Consider the following 19,062-nt stretch of genomic DNA (forward strand, 5'->3'; position numbering starts at 1 on the left):
CATTGCTCGGTCTCTTTCTCTCTGTCTCTCTCCCTCTCTCCCATGACACAATCTAATTCCTACTCTCTCTCTCTCTCTCTCTCTCTCTCTCTCCCCCCATAGATCAGAGCTGATGTGTCTCTGTTAGATGCTCTCCAACTGGGCACTTCAATTCCTCTAAGCAATCTGGGCGACCTATTTCTTCCCAGACCCATGCATTTTAATGGCAGAAAATTAAAGAGGGCAAAGCAAAAAAAGAAAAGAAAAAGAAAAAATTCAACCAGCAGCAAAACATGTAAACTGTAAAAGAAATGCATGAAAAGTGGTACAGTAAACACCTGAAAAGAGTAATGGATTGTAATGATGGTAGCACAGAGAACACATTCTTAATATGTGAATCGATTGAAGGCTGTTGAAAGTGTAAATATTATTTGTCATTATGCCTCTTGATTCAAAAGCTGATTGTTTTAGTAAATATTTGGCTCAAATTGTTTCCCTAAGCGTCGAGAAGTGAAAACCTATGTTTTCATCTAATCACTACTCATTTCTCCCCAAATGACCCTGCTTATCACAAATACCTCCCTATCCAGTTACAGTCCTCAGAAAAGATATGTTAAAATCATAAAATCATGGACAAACTGCTTGAAGAGATGATTAGCAAAGTGAGTGATTAGTTATTTAGAATTCTACTTTGTATTTTATGAATTACTGGCTGGCACCTGTCTCTAGGGCGAGCCCCATTGAAAACATTTGGTTTGATCTTACAGAGAAACATTTTGATATATTGGAAGAAGCTGCAGCCTTACACTTATTTCAAGTTTCAAGTTAAACTAAAGAAATATCCTGTCGTCTTTGGACAGCCATTTTAGAAATTAATGAATGCTTGACAAAGAAATCCAATAATTTTAATCAATTCCACAAAAAACTGAATGAACTAGTTCCAAGAAATGAGAAGTCAGTGCTCCAGCAGCAGTTTTTGGCCCATATGACGAAGTATCATTTACTATTTCTAATGTGTAGTGTTTGTGTGTGTGTGTGTGTGTAAGAAGGATACCTCTATATCATTCACTATCCAATGAAAAGCGAGTGCCTAAACAGTAAGGCACGTCTAGACATTAGCCATATTATGATGTTCAAAAGGAAACATCATTTGAATCTTTTCAAACAGATTTTACTGTGTGGCAAGGTAGCCTATCTGAAAATCAAGTGGTTTGATAAGGCATTTTCTTTGGATGCTAGTTAAACGGCTTGAGGCTACGGTTAGAGTAAGGTTAGCCTCTTCCAAGTAACATCCATTCCATGTTTTACTTCAGCCTTTCGACGAAGTATCCTAAGCAAGTGTGCGCATTCGGCCAGGATGATACGGTATAGCGGCGCACACACACACAACAGAGACAAACCAGGAATGGGAAAGAAGCATTAAAGAGAACGCATTGATCTGAAATTTGGTTGACTGGGTTGCAAGGAGAATACCGTTAACGCCATTACCATTCGCAATTCAACACTACCATTTGCCATGACAACATCTGAGGGGATGCTGCGTCTGCACACCGACACATTTTCAGCAGAGGGTTCCTAGGAACCTCCATGCGCAAGAAGCATAGGGTATTCCATGCGTTTATTACCGTCATTGAACTGCTTAATTTATCCAGTCTTTTAGACTACACTTACTATGGATACGGAGCGTATCAGCGTTGGATTTATCTCGCTGTTGTGATTGAAAGAAATTGCGGCATAAGATTCGTGCAAGGTATAGAATCACATTGTAAGGGGCGATCTAGGAGGCGTTCAGAGACAGACTTTAGAGTCTGAAAAGATTGAAGATGTATGTTCATGAAGCAATATTTGCGCGTAATGTTTCAATCGGAGGGGGTTCCTGTTTACCAAACCAGTGTTACATTGTACGCCTGAGTTTTGAATGAGACATTTGGAAACTGTATCGACACGGATGAAAGCTCACGAACAAGCTCCAAGAGCAGAATACATCTCAAACATATCCTCAATGCGAAATGGTAAGTGATCAACCTAGTTAAATGATATAGACCTTTATGGATTAGATATTGATAGTTAGACATTGATACTACTCGCTCAGTTCGGGCAGCAAAAGCCTATACGCTACATCTAATGTGTTTAAAGGCGTGTTGAGCTACAGTTGAATCAGAAACCAATCCGTTGTGTTTTCACTTGCGCGTTAAATGGCTACTAAAAAAATTGGCGCGACACACGAAAATCACGTTATGACACAGAATACATTTGAACTCATTGTGTATTGAATGTCTTTTAGATACGACTAATCGGCTTCAGGACACCAACATCTTTAATGGCATTTATGACAAGAAGGTGGAAAGTTTTATTGGTCCTGAACGTGATAGCAGTGGGTGGATTCATTACTTTTTGGGGCAAGTGTAATATACGTACATCCAAAGGGATTGGTCTGGATGCTTTGGCTGATGTGAGAAGACACACAGGTTTGAACATCACTGGGCAAGACGCAAGCATCACTCATGAAATTCTGTTAAGAAGACTAGGATCCCTGGAAGACGTGGTGTACAGGCAACTGAACGGTACGTAAAGGCAACATGTCAACCGAGAAATGCACTTGCGCTACTGACACTAATTCATTCTGTTGTACAGGTACTGTGGTAAGCAACAGCGTACTGCATGCCTATATTGCATTTTTACCTAGTGTTTGTTACAAACTGTGCTCTGCAGGCTTATCCAAATCACTGGGACTCATTGAAGGCTTTGGAGGTCGTGGTAGAGGAGGTCTGCCAGCAACCTTAACTCCAGCTGAAGAGAAAGAGGCCAAATACCTAAAGGAGAAATATGGCTACAATGCATATCTCAGTGACAAGATATCACTGGACAGATCCATCCCAGACTATCGACCGAGCAAGTGAGTGTAGCCAACCATCATGATTTGTTTCTAAGGAGTCCCTGAAAGTTCACTGGGACAGTTTTATGTTAAAGAAAAAGACAAGGTACCTACACTCAAATGAGTACACTAACAATGTGATGTACATCCTCCATCATTGTACTTGGCATCCGGCGCTTTTCCAAACAGTGGGTGTAAAACATTTCTGTTTTTTTTTTCTGCTGACCAGTCCCTTTCTAAGTTCTGAGCCTCTTCCCTTGTTCTGCACTGTTTATGTTGGTGTCAGTTCCTGAAGGCCCACTAGATCAGACAGGCAGGCTGAGGCGCTCCATATCCCTCCTCTTCCTTCCCCCTCAAATGCCAGCGTCGCAAGTCAACAAAGAGCGCATTATATATGGGCTTCATATCGCTCCAGAAAACACCATTCAGTCAGTACCACAAAGATGAGATTGAAATGCTGAAAACAGGAAAAAAGACTCCATTCTTCTCCGCCCTTACTGAGTTGTATGATGCAAAGAGTCTGGGGTTTCCTGCATCCCCCTTTTGAAGTACAGTTAGGCTGAGGGAATTATGCATCAATGGGATGGAGGTTGCCTTTGACTTATTGGAGACAACTTATCTGTTGTTTGCCATCTGCTTTGCAGGTGCAGAAAGGTGTACTACCCAAGAGACCTTCCCCAGATCTCGCTCATCTTCATCTTTGTGAACGAGGCGCTCTCTGTCATCCTGCGCTCTGTCCACTCAGCCGTCAATCACACACCGGCCCACCTCCTCAAGGAGATCATCCTGGTGGACGACAACAGCGATGAAGGTTGGTGAAAGCTGGCAGACACCATGTTATGATGTGATATGAATTTGTAAACATGGATACTGCCGTCACTTGCCTCCTGAATGTGAAATAGATTAGTGACATAAAATGGAATTGGGCGAGGAGTACAACAAAGGGAAATTAAATTTTAATCAGTGGTTTTGCATGGGCTTTGTATAATTCAGCATTACCATGGGAAGTAATTCCCAGCTGTGAGTGTTGTTGGGTTTGTATTCCATGTCTTAAGCATGACAGACAGTTCGTTCTTACAAACAAGTTGCAGTAGACCGAGGAGGACCATCCAACCATTGGCACAGAATAAAAAAATTTAATAATAAAAACATGTGGTTGTGTCAGATGAAGGGACAAATGCACAAATTCTACAAATTCTATGTTCTACTGTCGTCATAACTCTCCCACTCTCCACTCTAATGTGTGGCTGTCCTTTACACTGTAGCTGACTGTACAAAGTGATCAAGGGCGGTGGGAGGATTTCTGAGAGGATTTTATTTTCTCTTGAGGGAAGCATTCATGTCTTCCGTCGAGATCAAAGGCGTGGCAGTTTACAGCACAGGAAGCCTATTCTGCCTAGTGATGTTTAAACACGGCTGCAATGCATTCATAATCAGCATGAATAGAATTTCAATAGTAATTCAACACTATTTCCTCTTTTCAAACACACATTCTATGTCTGTGTGTGTGTGTGTGTGTGTGTGTGTGTTTGTGTTGTGTTTCACAGAGCAATTGAAAGGGCCGCTGGAGGAGTATGTCAACAAGCGCTACCCGGGACTCGTCAAAATCGTGCGCAATCAGAAGAGAGAGGGGCTCATCCGCGCCCGCATCGAGGGCTGGAAAGTGGCCACCGGGGAGGTGACGGGCTTCTTTGATGCCCACGTCGAGTTCACTCCCTCTTGGTAAGCCTCAGACAGCTGCGTTAAGGGTGATGGTGGATTTACAAGCAATCTAAAGAGACCACCCCCATCCATTACACACAGTTGCTCAGTGAACCGAGAGACAAAGTGAAAGTGTCTTCTCTTGTCTTTTTTAATAACTCTCTTATTTAAAAAAAAAAAAAGCTCCACAGACTTATGCCTCACCATAGTCACAGCAGCAGTAAACCCCAAGCTTGTTCATAATCCAACTTCTTTCATTGTAATCCCAGGGCTGAACCGGTTCTGGCTAGAATCAAGGAGGATCGCAAGAGGATCATCCTGCCCTCCATAGACAACATCAAGTATGAGACCTTTGAGCTGGAGCGCTATGAGAACTCTGGCCACGGGTACAACTGGGAGCTGTGGTGCATGTACATCAGTCCTCCGAAGCAGTGGTGGGACGAAGGGGACACCACAGCGCCCATCAGGTTCCCTCCTCTTCACCAAAGATCCTTGATTACTAGCTCCGCTTTAAGCCTCTCTGTCTTCACCTTCTCTCTCATCCACGTCTGTGAGACACTCAGGTCTTAGCGACAGCCTCCACCATAAATGGAAACCAGAAAAAAAACAGATTTTTTTTTTTCTGGTTTGGGCTCTTGGTACAGAACTGAGTTAAATCTTCTCTCTTCAAGCAGTTCTATGTATGATAGTTCTTGACTTCACCAAAAGCAAGCTGGTACTAGATTTGCTACCCCACAGGGATTTAGGTAATAATCTTTAAGCCTGTCTTTTACAGGCAATATTAGCTTCTACACACATTTTTTCTCTTTATGTTTGTTATGCCCTATTTTTTAAAACTGTCATGCTTTTTTACTTTAGTATTTTTTTTATAAAGTATCATGATTTTGTATAGTTAGTTTCTATTGTCATTTACAGTACCTTTTTGTATTTTATATCAGTATTCTATAATTGCACTGGTAATATCTTTGCACTGTTCACTTTTTGCACTACCTCCATGGCACACACCATAACATCTCACTATATCACTTCCACTGCATACTGCATCACAGTATCAGTTCCGTCTAGTATCTGAAATCTGGTGGATAGATATCATCTCACAATTGCATCTCCATTGCATTTGCATCCTCAGAGTGTTTCATGTTCTGTATGTGTGTCATAAGTTGCTGAACACCTACATTTCCATAGGGACAAATAAAGTATCTATCCATCCATCTATCTATATGTATGTCTGTCTGTCTGTCTATCTATCTACCTATCTATCTTAAGCAACTTTGTCTAGCCTTCTAATGGCATAAAAGCAACATATTTCAGCATGGGCAGTATGCATTTTAAAGTCTAGGCTTTGTTCCTGATCTTTAGTGTGGTTTTTAAAAAAACATTGCTGTTAATTAACATTCGCTAGCTCTGAAATGAAAGTCATAACACTGTGTCATCTAGGACTCCTGCAATGATCGGATGCTCGTTCGTTGTGAACCGCGACTACTTTGGAGAGCTGGGTTTGCTGGACTCTGGCATGGATGTCTACGGAGGAGAGAATATTGAGCTCGGAATCAGGGTTAGTGTGTCACCTATTTCTGCCCCTCAAAAAATAGAACAGTGTCCATAGCCATAAAAAAGAATGTTGCCTCAATCTTATTTGAGGATATTTCAGTATAACACCCAGGAATTTCATCAGGAAAGTACTGACGCCGTGTGTGTGTGTGTGTGTGTGTGTGTGTGTGTGTGTGTGTGTGTGTCCATGTATCACAGGTTTGGCTATGTGGCGGCAGCATGGAGGTGCTGCCTTGCTCCAGGGTGGCCCACATTGCCAGAACCAAAAAGCCGTACCACAGCAATATCGCCTTCCACACCCGCCGCAACGCACTGCGGGTCGCAGAGGTCTGGATGGACGAGTACAAATCTAACGTCTACTTGGCCTGGAACCTCCCCATGGAGGTGAGTGAGTCATGCGCTGACTGTACACTCTCCAACTGTCTGTCCTCCATCTGTTGTTTGCTGTGGCTGAATAACGCTGGGTTGGCCTCCCCCTACAGAACCATGGGATTGATTATGGTGACATATCCCAGAGAGTGGCAATTAGGAAAAGTCTTCAGTGCAAAAACTTTGAGTGGTACCTGGACAACATCTACCCAGAGATGAGGAGGTACAATAGCACTCTGTTTTATGGAGAGGTGAGTTGAACTCAAAGCTTTGTGGATGCAGCACATTAGTTTATCCTGAAATACAGGCTTCATATTCTTTGCTGAGGTGGAGATTGCTTATACTGTGCTGTACGTTCTCATTTCTGAGCTGAGTGTTGATTGCTGAGTATTCACTGTTTTCGACTGTGTTCTGTTGGCCTTATTTCTGACAGATACGCAACAACAATGTGACAAATCTTTGTGTGGATCAAGGTGAAAAGGAGAACCATACAGCTACACTGCATCCATGTCATGGGTGGGGTCCTCAGGTGACAAAACATTGTTGACTGTTCTGTTTGCAGCAATAATATGTGTGGAAATGTGCATTTTGTGTTATCCCCAGGGGTGAAAGTAGGCCAGTACTAGGAGTGTACACAAAAATCACGGTTCGGTGTGTACCTCGGTTTTGAAGTCACGGTTCAGTTAAAGATCGGCACAGTAAACCTGTAGGTACTGCTAACCTAGAATTCACTGACAATATTGCTGATGCACAATGGGAAGATAGTCTGTTAAAAAGGTGTTCAATGTTTTTTGTCATTAATTGACTAAACTGACATACGGTCCGTCACTTAATATGTTTGTGTGGGAGTTCAAATTTGAAACATGGTCAGCAAGCAAAAAATGTTCCTGCTGAGTTTTCATCAACGTTTCCTCAAATGTTATTTTGAAATTAAAATTAGAACAATATCCATGCATTAACGCAGAAAGGCTACCGTCTATGAGTGTGTCTGACTCTGTCTCAAAATTACATTTTCGTCTGTGCTTCCTCCAGTGTGATTTTTAAACAACATACTGTACGTGCATTAAGGCAGATAGGCTACTGTCTATGAGCACATCTAAGTATAAGTATATAGACTCTTTTGATCCCGTGAGGGAAATTTGGTCTCTGCATTTATCCCAATCCGTGAATTAGTGAAACACACTCAGCACACAGTGAGGTGAAGCACACACTAATCCCGGCGCAGTGAGCTGCCTGCAACAACAGCGGCGCTCGGGGAGCAGTGAGGGGTTAGGTGCCTTGCTCAAGGGCACTTCAGCCACTTCCTACTGGTCAGGGTTCGAACCGGCAACCCTCCGGTTCCAAGTCCGAAGCGCTAACCAGTAGGCCACGGCTGCCCATCTGACTGGCTCAAAACGAAAGTGCAACAGTGTCTTATTTATCAACCAATAACCGAATGACTAAACTAATTACGGAACACACCACACTGTAACCTTGAATCCGATGTAGGCCATCATCATTCATATGGAGAAATATCAGAGACAGACTGAAACAAACTAACTTCATTTGGAAAGGTAACATGAAGCCATGCACAAAGAAAGAGAAGTGAGTTAAGAAACTACCTAAGAAATTAGGGAATAACACATTTATTTATGTTAGTATTTTTCTTGAACATGATCCAACATATAGGCTTTGAAATTTGCTATTAAATTTGACTTGTTATTTACACTGTTAAAATTAAAAAACAAGGGAGACATGAGAACAGTTTATCCTGGAGAGGACAGGCAGAGGGGCCTTTCCAAAGAATGCAGGGAAAGAAGAAGAGAGTGAAAGAGTGAGCCAAATAACAGGTCCTGATGAATGCGCTACAAGTAGGCTAAAATAAACCAGTTAATGTATCCTATTTAGGTGTGTTAAATGTTTTGGTTCACACTTTGCATGCACACTTTTCCCTATGAGAAATTCAAAGTACCGGCAATAACTTAAAACTACTTAAATATGTGAGAGAGAACCTTATGTTGTTTAATACAACACATTAAGGTATACAGTACTTATAGCAGCTATATTGATTCAAGATATTTCTTGGAGTAAACAGGTTTCACAATTTCTTCTCTCTCTCTCTCTATCCCTCTCTCTCTCTTTCTCTCTCTATCCCTCTCTCTGTCTATTCCTCTTACCTTGTGTATCACTGATCACCTACCTAACATCTCCTTCATTACAAACTGCAGCTGGGTCGCTACACTAAGGAGGGCTATCTGTTCCTGGGTCCACTGGGGAGCACTGGAGAGGACACACGCTGCGTCGTGGATGACCGCGTCAGCAACTCTCCGCAGCTCCTCAACTGTGAGAAAATCTCCAACATGCAACAAAAGACATGGAACTTCGCTCAGGTAAAGAACGACTAAATCCAGGTCACTAGAGCATCAACGCTATAGACGTGTACTTATAAGTAGTCACTTCAGATTATGCAGGGTGGGGGTGTGAAACTTGTGTAAACTGGTATAATTTAATGGATTATCATAGAATTAATTAATTATTAATCATGAACAAATGATTATGGTACACAAATTCACATTGACACATGCACAAGATACTATCTGAATTCATTTCCAAGCACCAATTCACATGCCAGTTGATGCCAGTTCACACAGCTTTATCGCTTCTATCTTTGATCCCAGTGTAGATTAGAATGAATGCATAAGTGCAGTAATACATTCATGTGTGGCCTAGATAAAGTGCTTGTGCACCCATGCCATGTCGCCGTCGCCGTAAAAGCCCCCTAAAAATAGGAACTGTGGTTTTCAGAACGAGGCGATGGTGAACAGAGCCACAGGCCGCTGTCTGGAGGTGGTGCCGGCTAACGTGCTCTTCGGCTACATGCTGGTGCTGAGGTCCTGCACCGGCCAGAGGTGGACCATCAAGAACACAATGAAGCAGTGATCCAGCACAGCCAACCTACTCCTCATCAGGAAGCACTGGATAAGAGGGGGGACAAGTGTGGATAGACTTGTTTGTAAACAAGCGCTGCTTTCAAGAAGAAATGGTCGTTATCTGTGGATGCAGCTCGATAAAGTACCAAAAAAGAAACAGCTAGAAAAAAAAAACAGTGCCCACGCTCACTCAACTGCTGTGAGTGCTGACAAACATGCCAACAGGCGGGACCCCTTGGGCGGAGTTGAAAAACAATGACTGCAACAACGAACAATGACTTGCTAAACCAAAACAAGATGTGCTTGTGGTTATCAACCGAAAAAAAATTCCCCTCAGGGATAAAATATTTGTTCACTATTACATTTTTCATTCGATCATTCATCAATGAATTACATTAATCTACAATATAACCCATTCTGCAAATATAGTGACCATGGTGTATTTAGGGCATCCATTTATTGTGTAAGTGAGATGTCATATTGCCGTTGCTGGGAAGCATTTATCAGTGTGCTTGGAAAATATAGGGTCTTTCTGTTCTAAGTATTGCTTTGAAATATGGATTCATTGACTCCATTGTGATCAAAGTGTCCCCTTTTCTTTTGGTATGAAATGTGAATCATTTGAAGCATTTAGTAGCACTACAGTAGCATGCAATGGTTATTTGCACATGGGAAATTCTACATGTATCAAGAAATTTTTGATATACCAGTGAGTGACACTGGAACTTGGTGTCAATAAGGAATAAAAAGCAAAAAAGAAAAAAATCAGACTCAGATATTTATCGCTAAATGGAAGGATTTATGGAGGGGGACATTGTGGGACAATATCACATACTGTAAAGATTATTACAGATTTGTATTGTTTTAAATGAGATGTATTGTAAGGTTAAATATTCAACTGTTTCCGTGTTCAAAGTTGGAATTTCGAATATCGTCTTCCATTTTGTAGTAGCATCTCTTGGTTTGAATAAAATTCTGAATTCTGTGGTAGTGGTCTACCTGTTATAATTCTGTAAATATTACATGTCAGGTTTTGCCCGAATACAGAAAAGACCTATAGGTATGTATTAGGCCTGCCTGTAGAAGCTCTCTAGAAGAGCTGCATACATGATTTGTAACATTATGCACTCACCATCTCCACTCTTCTTCCCCATGGGGAATGTCTCTGACATAACTCAAAGGCCTACCATGTAGGCCACTGTGGTTTCAAATAACCTATAAGCCTCTTTCTAGCATTGACACAATTGGCCCACATGTTTGAAGAGAGCTGGCCATTCCTAATTGAGATAATGACAGACATGCAGCAAAGGCACAGCCAGTGCTGAGGGCTAAAGAGGCGCAGTGGAGGTCCTAACTGGCCTCAAGCGCCTGCTGTACTTGGCTCCCACTATACAAGTCATCTTTCTGGCGCGGGAACTTTCAAGGGCATCAGCCGAGCCGCGCATGCTAATGATAACACACCCTTTTATCAGCGTCGTCCGCCAGTGAGCCAATCCCACAGTGAGAGGCTCCAACGCTCTCGTGATTGACAGGTTCCTATTACTCTCAATTAGTTTATGTGGAGATGAAACCGGTTGTGAGACAGCTCCTGTCCGATTTAATTACAGTGCATGAAAATGCACTGTTCTGTTATCCGAAGTCTTCTTCTTCTTCTTCTTATTCTTCCCACCAAATTTCTGCGTCTAATTCAGCTTCAACCGTTTAACGTAGAAACTTTGTTCAAACTTTGTAATGTAGGTCTTGAAAAGGACACGTGGGGAATGTATTTTTCACTTTTGTAAACTTTATACTTTTTGAGATATTAATAAAAAACAAGCTTATTTTTCCCCATAGACTTTGCATTAGCACTATGACATCACAATGGACTAATTAACTTGATTTGCACCTGTATCAACTTCCAGCTGCTCACTATTAGGACCCATCAAAGGGCCAGTTAAACTGATTGCACCTGTATCAACTGCTTTCTGCTTAACTAGGCCAACTCAACATCCATTCAACTTTCAGTCTATCAACATCTATTACACTATCTACATTCAACTTTTAAACTATATACTCTGTCTCAGGCTTTAAGCATACAATCTGGCTCTCTTAAGACTACTATTTCCTCTGCCCACAACTGTTTCAAAATAAATGTCCTCACTACAATAATTCACTATTAAATAATTTAACTATTTAAACTACTCAACTATTTAACTGTTTAGCCATTTCAACTGTCAGTTGTTATCAACTATGACTCCTGCCAACTGTTTCCAAATAAAAGTTTGTTTGGCATTTTATGTTAATATACATGTACAGTATGTTTATATTTTCATGCACTGGTAATTTCCTCGAAATTACATTTTCTAGTTACCTCAGCTCACTCACATTTTCTTTGAGGGAAGGGTTACTACAAAAATGGGGGGGGGGGGGTATTCTAATTTCAGGCCTTTTAGAAGGTTACACCACACAAGTGAATACTTGTTTTGGATAGTCTTAAGGTCTCTGACAAATTACTTTTTATTACTTTTGCAACAATTTATTTTTCATACTATAATTAGAGGGGATGCATCCCCTCTATTGAAATCCGGAGACTTCTTCTTCTTCTTATTATTTTTCTTTTTACCTTTTTGTGCGTGCTATTCAGCCCAAACCGCTTAACGTACAAATTTGGTTGAAGCACCGTTCCGTAGATCTTCCAAGGCTTTACCGTCCTATCCATTTTTCATTTTTGAGAAGTTTATACTTTTTGAGATATTTACAGTGCATGAAAATGCACTGTTCTGTTATCCGAAGTCTTCTTCTTCTTCTTCTTCTTCTTCTTATTCTTCCCACCAAATTTCTGCGTCTAATTCAGCTTCAACCGTTTAACATAGAAACTTCGTTCAAACTTTGTAACGTAGGTCTTGAAAAGGACACGTAGGGAATGTATTTTTCACTTTTGTAAACGTTATACTTTTTGAGATAATAAAAAACAAGCTTATTTTTCCCCATAGACTTTGCATTAGCACTATGACATCACAATGGACTAATTAACTTGATTTGCACCTGTATCAACTTCCAGCTGCTCACTATTAGGACCCATCAAAGGGCCAGTTAAACTGATTGCACCTGTATCCACTGCTTTCTGCTTAACTAGGCCAACTCTCTCTGTGTCTCTCCATTCTACAAGGATATAAGGCACATTCCATCCAACTTTCTATCCATTCATCCTCTTCAAACCATTCACTCATCCACCCATTAAACTATACATCAACATCCATTAAACAATCTGCCTATCAACATCCATTCAACTTTCTGTCTATCAACATCCATTACACTATCTACATTCAACTTTTAAACTATACTCTGTCTCAGGCTTTAAGCATACAATCTGGCTCTCTTAAGACTACTATTTTCTCTGTCCATAACTGTTTCAAAATACATGTCCTCACTACTATAATTCACTATTAAATAATTTAACTATTTAAACTCCTGCCAACTGTTTCCAAATAAAAGTTTGTTTGGCATTTTATGTTAATATACAGTATGTTTATATTTTCATGCACTGGTAATTTCCTCGAAATTACATTTTCTAGTTGTAATTAAAAGTGTATTTTTCCCCCATAGACTTAAATGGGGCTGTGATGTCAGCTGCGCTCGTTAAGTAGTTCTCAGAGCAGTTCCCAGGCTAATCAGAACACTGGCACAGGTGTCACCTGTGAGGAATTCAACTGTCTCAGCTTCTAAGCATACAATCTAGCTCTACCTGAACTACACATTCTGTTAAAGTGTTTCCTGTGTGTCAAAATAAAAGTCCCAGCCATATCTCATGCATTCAGCATTATATCTTCAGAACGGCTTGACGTACATGCTTCAAATTTGGTATGAGTGTTTTTATGGACTCAAAGATGAAGTGAGTTGGAGGTTGAAGCTCAAATGTCAAGGTCAAAAACACCTTGAGTATGATATCTCAAGAATGCCATGTCACACAAGATTCAAATTTGGTTACTCCAAAAGCACGTTTGCAGGTATCACAATTACCCTACCAACCAGCTAGCAGCAAGCTCAACAGCCCAACCAACACCCTAACCAGCAGACTGCATCCCCTCGTGTAATTCCTCGGAATTGCATTTCTAGTGAATGTATTATGTAACTAATTCCTTAAAATTACAAGACTACATTAGCAACAGTAGGCTATCACTTACATATTTAATAGCAGATGTGCACATTATGCCCAGTGAGGTCAGGGGCTCCCCTCTGATGCCTGCAGTTGAAGGCGTCCACATGATGTGGAGGAGTCTGCCTCCCTCTGGTGGTAACTCAGAACTTAGCTTGAGTGAGGTTGTGCCATCTCATATACCTTAATATCAGGGTGTCATAAGGCCCGAGGCCAGATCCGGCCCGCCAGCAGGTTTCATATGCCCCCCCCCCAGATGCTTTGGGTAGGAAGGGGAAATTAGAAAAAACTAGACTAAGGATATTCACATACAGTTGTCTTTAACAATGTGTATTAAGCTCTATGATACGATACATTGACTAAACCTAGCTCTACAAACCGATACATGGACTAAACCTAGCTCTAAAAACCATCCTCAGGAGGGAAGATGCCACAAAAACTATAAGTGGGTATAATAAAGGAGTATATCATCAAACAACATACTCATTCAGAAAAACGATAATGACCATGACAATGATTACCCCCACAAAGTCTCATCCCAAAAAAATCCGGCCCACTGCGCTTTACATTTTGAATACCATACTCAGTTAAATCTGTTGAATAATAGATCATTAGCTACTTGCTAGAGTTTCATTAGAAATTTAAAATACAATTATGCAGAATAGGCTACACATCTTGGACGTGTTTAACGTCATCATATAATACTGTCTTAATCAATGATGAAATATAAAAAAACATTTGAAATGCATGTGCTCCACACCAATAAATTTTACAACAAAAAATTTATAAAAGAATTTTATTGCATAAATGATTTCCATTTATTTTGTACAGATTTAAATATTTACAGTTACTTAATATTTCAGTCGTTTTATATTAACTTCTGGTCTATCTTCTACATGTTCTTGAACAGTTTCATGCTGAGTTTACATACTGTATATTTATGAGTGTATTTCTTGTAAATATATTGACTATTTACACTTTTTGTACAGTACACAGGTGTGACAGGGACCACCATGCTACTGAATCAGAACTAAGAGGGGGAATTCAAGCAGTTTCAGCTGCTAAAACACCAGTGACGCGTAACAGCATTGAGCAGCTCAATGTCCTGTTTGAATGGCTGCTAAAAACTCATTGCTTCATTTCCGGCCTGCCAAATATTGATTCCTGAAACATGCACTGAATGCAAGTGACACTTTATCACAGAAAGAAAGACTCCACTGTGCCGTTTGCTATTCGTGTCCAGAGTGATTTGCGCTAAAGCTACTTAGAGATGTGAAATCTTTAACTGCAAGAGACACCGGAGAAAATGAGTGCACTGACAGAAACACCAGGTGGGCTCCTCTTGCCTGATGTTGTTTAAATTGGTTTTCCCAGAGCAGAAAATCTCAAAGATCCAATGCAGTCCTGCCATACCTTTAGCATTACATTCAAAATTCTGCAAAAACATTCCATATTCACTTTAATGATCATAATACTTCTTTAGCCTGGTAAGCTTGTATACAATGTACTATATGCATTCATTTGATAACTTTTATCACAATCCAATACATTCTATTGCACTAAACAGTGTTGAAAAGGAACTCTACCAAAAACAGCTGGTCCGTACTCATTCATAATCCTGAATGATATTGTTTCTCTTCTAAACATCAAGTTCCCCTCTGCGCCAGCAGGTAGAGCTGCAGTACTGCAATCTATCCCTCCCACCCCCTCATCTCCCTCTCTCTCTCTCTCCCTCTCTCCCTCTCTGTGTGTGTTCATACTGGGGTGCTGACATTTACAGTAGAAAAGGGTAATTCAGCACTCTCCGCCACATTTCCCTTTGCCAAATGACATTTTGTTTTTCTTCCCCATCTCCCCATTTCCCAGTCGCAGCGGAAGATCGCACTCCCACAGAGTGTGTTCTTAGGTACGTCTGTGCAGATTTATATGGCTTCAGTCAGAGGCACTCAGAGTGGTGGTGGACTCTCGGTGGTGGTGGTAGCGGACCATAAACCCTCACTCAGTCGCTCACCACCACCCCCACCACCCCCACCCAGACCTCTGAGACACTGCCTGAGCAGAGTGTGTATGGAGGGATCGACAGTCATGCACGGACACACAGACATACATCTGCCCTGACATGGATATACTATATGTAGGGGCATACATATACAGACTTTCACGACATTGCATGCAATTAAAGGTGGTCTAAGTATTATTGTGAGAATTTTACACAGGAAGGGGATGGGGATGAGAGGGTGCTCAGGTAATGATAATCCCAACACAATACAGTAAAAGACTGGCTTTGTTAACCAAGGAGCGTTGGTTTTAAAGGAGAAGCACACAGGCCCGACTGTTCTAACACTGCAAGACAAGTTCAGTTCATCCCTAGTCTGGACATCAGCGCCGACCTCAGGCACTCGATCGCCACGGAGACCCACAGGCGCTCGTCCGGCCTCAGCGCTGCCATGCCGTGGGAAGAGGCTGGTGCGCTGGACACAGGTGGTTGAGGTGGGCGTAGCAGGTCACACACAAACACACACACACACACACCAGCCCGGCTACTCTACGTACATCCACACCACGGCATCCACAGTACTTTACACGCAGAAGGATGCACCAGACAAAGGCTGAATTTGAGGCAGACAACTAAAGAAGTAAAAAAAAAAAGTGTGTTGAGTGAGTGTTAACCTCCTGCTCAACGTCATGAGAGAGCGAGAGAGCGAGATGTTGAAATGTCAGTCTCAGTGTGGAGGCCGGGAAATAGGCGGGAAGAAAACAGTACGAGGCCCAGAGGTAGCGCCGAGCCCAGCCGAGCCGAGCCGCACTTCCACCCACACACAATCTCCAGTCTTTGGCATGCCGAGCACGCTGTCCTCGTCTAAAGTGTCCTCGTTTTCAACGTCACGTCACGCGGCGAAAGATCAATTATGGACTGGTGGGGGAGCAGAGAAAATAATAGAAGAAGAAAATCCAAACACAAAAAGATGATGGCAGACAGAGGGACAGAGAAAGCAAGTGAGAGAAAGAGAGAGGGAGGGGAGAGAGAGAGAGAGAGAGAGAAAGAAAGAAAGAGAAAGGCCTGTCTCCAGGTAGCTCTGTAGAAGTCAGTATCCCAGATGGAATTAAAATGGCTATGTGACAAATAGCGACGCAGGAGGGGACATTGCAAACTTGTGTGCTTGATTATGTTTGTGTGTGTGTGTGTGTGTGTGTGTGTGTGTGTGTGTGTGCTTCATTGCTCTTTCCAAAAGCACAAAACACATCGCCAATTCCCCTATGGTGGTTCAGTCCATGGCTGGGCTGCACCAAACCGCAGGCTGGACCAGCATTGAGTGTAGAACATGGTGGCCGGTGGTGGACAGGAGGTTGATTCCACGCTCCTGTGGTTTATTGCATTGAGGGAACAGCCCTTAGATGTCCCTGCCAGAGAGGTGGGAAAAAGGGGTGGGGGCCGTGGGTTGGGTCTCTGTGGAGACACCCTGCCCCCTGCTGGCTTCAGTCTGACCCACACTGGTTTGTCACTCACTCCCTAGGAAATAAATTAAATAATAAACAAACAAACAAACAAACAAACAACTCCTGACCGGAAAAAATACCTCTTGGATAGAAAAACAATGGTTCCTTGGTTTTTTTCTCTCACTTTCTTTCATTCTTTCATCAGTGAGGTGTTTGATTTTTTTTTTCTTAATTCCGATCTGGTTTGTATTTTTCTTCTTTTTTTGGCAAAAAAAGAGAAATGACCTGTATAACGCACTGAGCATGCACATGCAGGCTGGGGGCCCCGCAATCACAGTGATGTGCTACTCCATGCCATTCCGCAGCATCTGATTGGCTGCAATGAGCATGACGCTGATGATGAAGGCCATGGCGAAGGCGCAGATGAGGCTCTTGCGCACACACGTCTGCCGGTTGTTCTTCTTGGAGTGGACTGTGGAAAGGGAAGACAGAGACAAACGGTCAGCAAGGTTTTTGGTGTCCTAAGGGTAACGCTAACACTGAGTACTGTACTGAGACTTCAAAATTACACATCATCAACAGCCCATTCACTCTTCACTGACTGTAGACATGACTCAAAAACACTGGTTCATCGAAGTACCATATTTGTCTTTTTTTGTACTTCTCGGTATTTTTGTATCTCAGAATACATTTACTTCCCTTAAAGGTTGTTCTTTTTTCCTCATTGTTTTCATTGTGAGACCAAGATAAATTGCCAAAAGATGATTTTCTAAAACCTCTTTTTACTCAACTTTACCAAGGTGCCAACAAATACGCAGGGTGCTGTATCGGAGACTTGCATGGGGTTAGTTCGTAACGCCAATATGGCAGTTGTCCACACATATTCCGCCCCTTCCTATAATATACTGTAGGTAACCCTTATGTATGCCTCCATATTCACTTGAATACGAATATAGCTGCCCCATAACTGCCCAAAGTGCATTACCAAGATGGCCGCCGAGTAGGGGGACTTGCTCATAAGGACTTTGTCTTTATATGTTCTGTGATAGTATATAGAGTATATGCTCTAATAATAATATCATTTTTCTGTTTATGGTTCTTACTAGACGCTTTTGTCCAAAGTGACGTACAATGACATCAATAAACATTCTATTATCATCAAATCAACATAATAATGTAATAGTTTCATGTAAAGTCATATAGCCTAAATAAAGAGTAATAATGAATTAGTTAGCTACAAGGTAAACAGACGCTTTTTGAAGATCCCAAAGCTACATTTGTTTTTAACGAGGAACCAAAACAAACTGTATGCAATCTGTTAGGTCGGCTTTAAAAATCAAAATCATGTCCCCTTTCCGACCTGGAGTTAGCTGAGGCAACAGCCTGCCATTGAGAATAGAAGGGGAGGTTATTAGGTGGAGCAGGGACACATGCGGAGAGACAGATTGCGCACTCGCCTCACCCTTATAATGTAATTTTTTCCGCGTCAGTACCCCTCCAGCAGGGAGTGCTGCTAGTCAGCTAGTCCCGTCTGCCTCGAGCCAATAGCTGGCCTTGATTCTGGCTTGGTCAAGGCACCGCCCTCTGCTGACACAGGTGAGGTGATGTCACACTTCTTGGTGCCCCCACACACACACATAGACACAGACACACACTCACACACAGACATACACACAGACACACACCACAGTGGACAGGGAACACTCAGCATTTACAGCACTTAAGGAGGCAGGGTCAGACAATACTGGATTAATTACTGAAAGGAACTAATTGGAAACTAATTATACACCAGGCTCAGTTCACAAGGGTAGAGAAGTCACCCAGGACTGTAGTTATTTTTACAGCAAATGTGAAATAACATTTTTACGACAAACTGAATGAAAGATTCTGATGTCAACAACAATACAGGGGAGATAGCCTCACTTTCAAATGAGATCAAAGCCTACAAATGAATGGGTGGCAACATCAATTATGCAAAATTTGTACTACGTGCTGAGCCTTTCCGCTAAAATACTTAAAGGTTAAACCTGATGCTACACAGATTAAAGACTTTAAAGTCGGGGCAAAGATTCTGCACTTATGCTAATACTTCAGGGAATACTTCT

General features: G+C 41.7%; 2 protein-coding genes across 5 annotated transcripts in view; one reads left to right on the forward strand and one right to left on the reverse strand.

Annotated features, from left to right (window-relative positions):
- Positions 1-1,272: 1,272 nt before the first annotated feature.
- Positions 1,273-10,374, forward strand: galnt17 (polypeptide N-acetylgalactosaminyltransferase 17). Its single transcript, XM_048265439.1, has 12 exons — positions 1,273-1,991; positions 2,264-2,543; positions 2,692-2,875; positions 3,499-3,665; positions 4,402-4,576; positions 4,825-5,022; positions 5,993-6,110; positions 6,305-6,490; positions 6,589-6,726; positions 6,909-7,004; positions 8,683-8,844; positions 9,260-10,374. The coding sequence occupies exons 1-12, from the start codon at positions 1,989-1,991 to the stop codon at positions 9,392-9,394; spliced, it is 1,842 nt and encodes a 613-aa protein (XP_048121396.1). The 5' UTR covers positions 1,273-1,988; the 3' UTR covers positions 9,395-10,374.
- A 3,924-nt stretch (positions 10,375-14,298) lies between these two features.
- The window catches only part of caln1 (calneuron 1), a 56,315-nt gene continuing 51,551 nt past the window's right edge, over positions 14,299-19,062 (reverse strand). For all 4 annotated transcript variants that reach the window (XM_048265434.1, XM_048265433.1, XM_048265432.1 and 1 more), the window contains exon 6: positions 14,299-17,429. In XM_048265434.1, the coding sequence (XP_048121391.1) occupies positions 17,302-17,429 (128 nt within the window). In that variant the 3' untranslated portion in view covers positions 14,299-17,301. The remainder of the gene's footprint in view (positions 17,430-19,062) is intronic.

Source organism: Alosa alosa, chromosome 15, assembly GCF_017589495.1.
Source record: "Alosa alosa isolate M-15738 ecotype Scorff River chromosome 15, AALO_Geno_1.1, whole genome shotgun sequence".
NCBI classification, from domain to species: domain Eukaryota; kingdom Metazoa; phylum Chordata; class Actinopteri; order Clupeiformes; family Clupeidae; genus Alosa; species Alosa alosa.

Coding starts and splice junctions, on each gene's coding strand:
- galnt17 (XM_048265439.1), top strand. Junction 6,111..6,304: donor ATATTGAGCTCGGAATCAGG/GTTAGTGTGTCA, acceptor CATGTATCACAG/GTTTGGCTATGTGGCGGCAG. Junction 6,727..6,908: donor GCACTCTGTTTTATGGAGAG/GTGAGTTGAACT, acceptor TATTTCTGACAG/ATACGCAACAACAATGTGAC.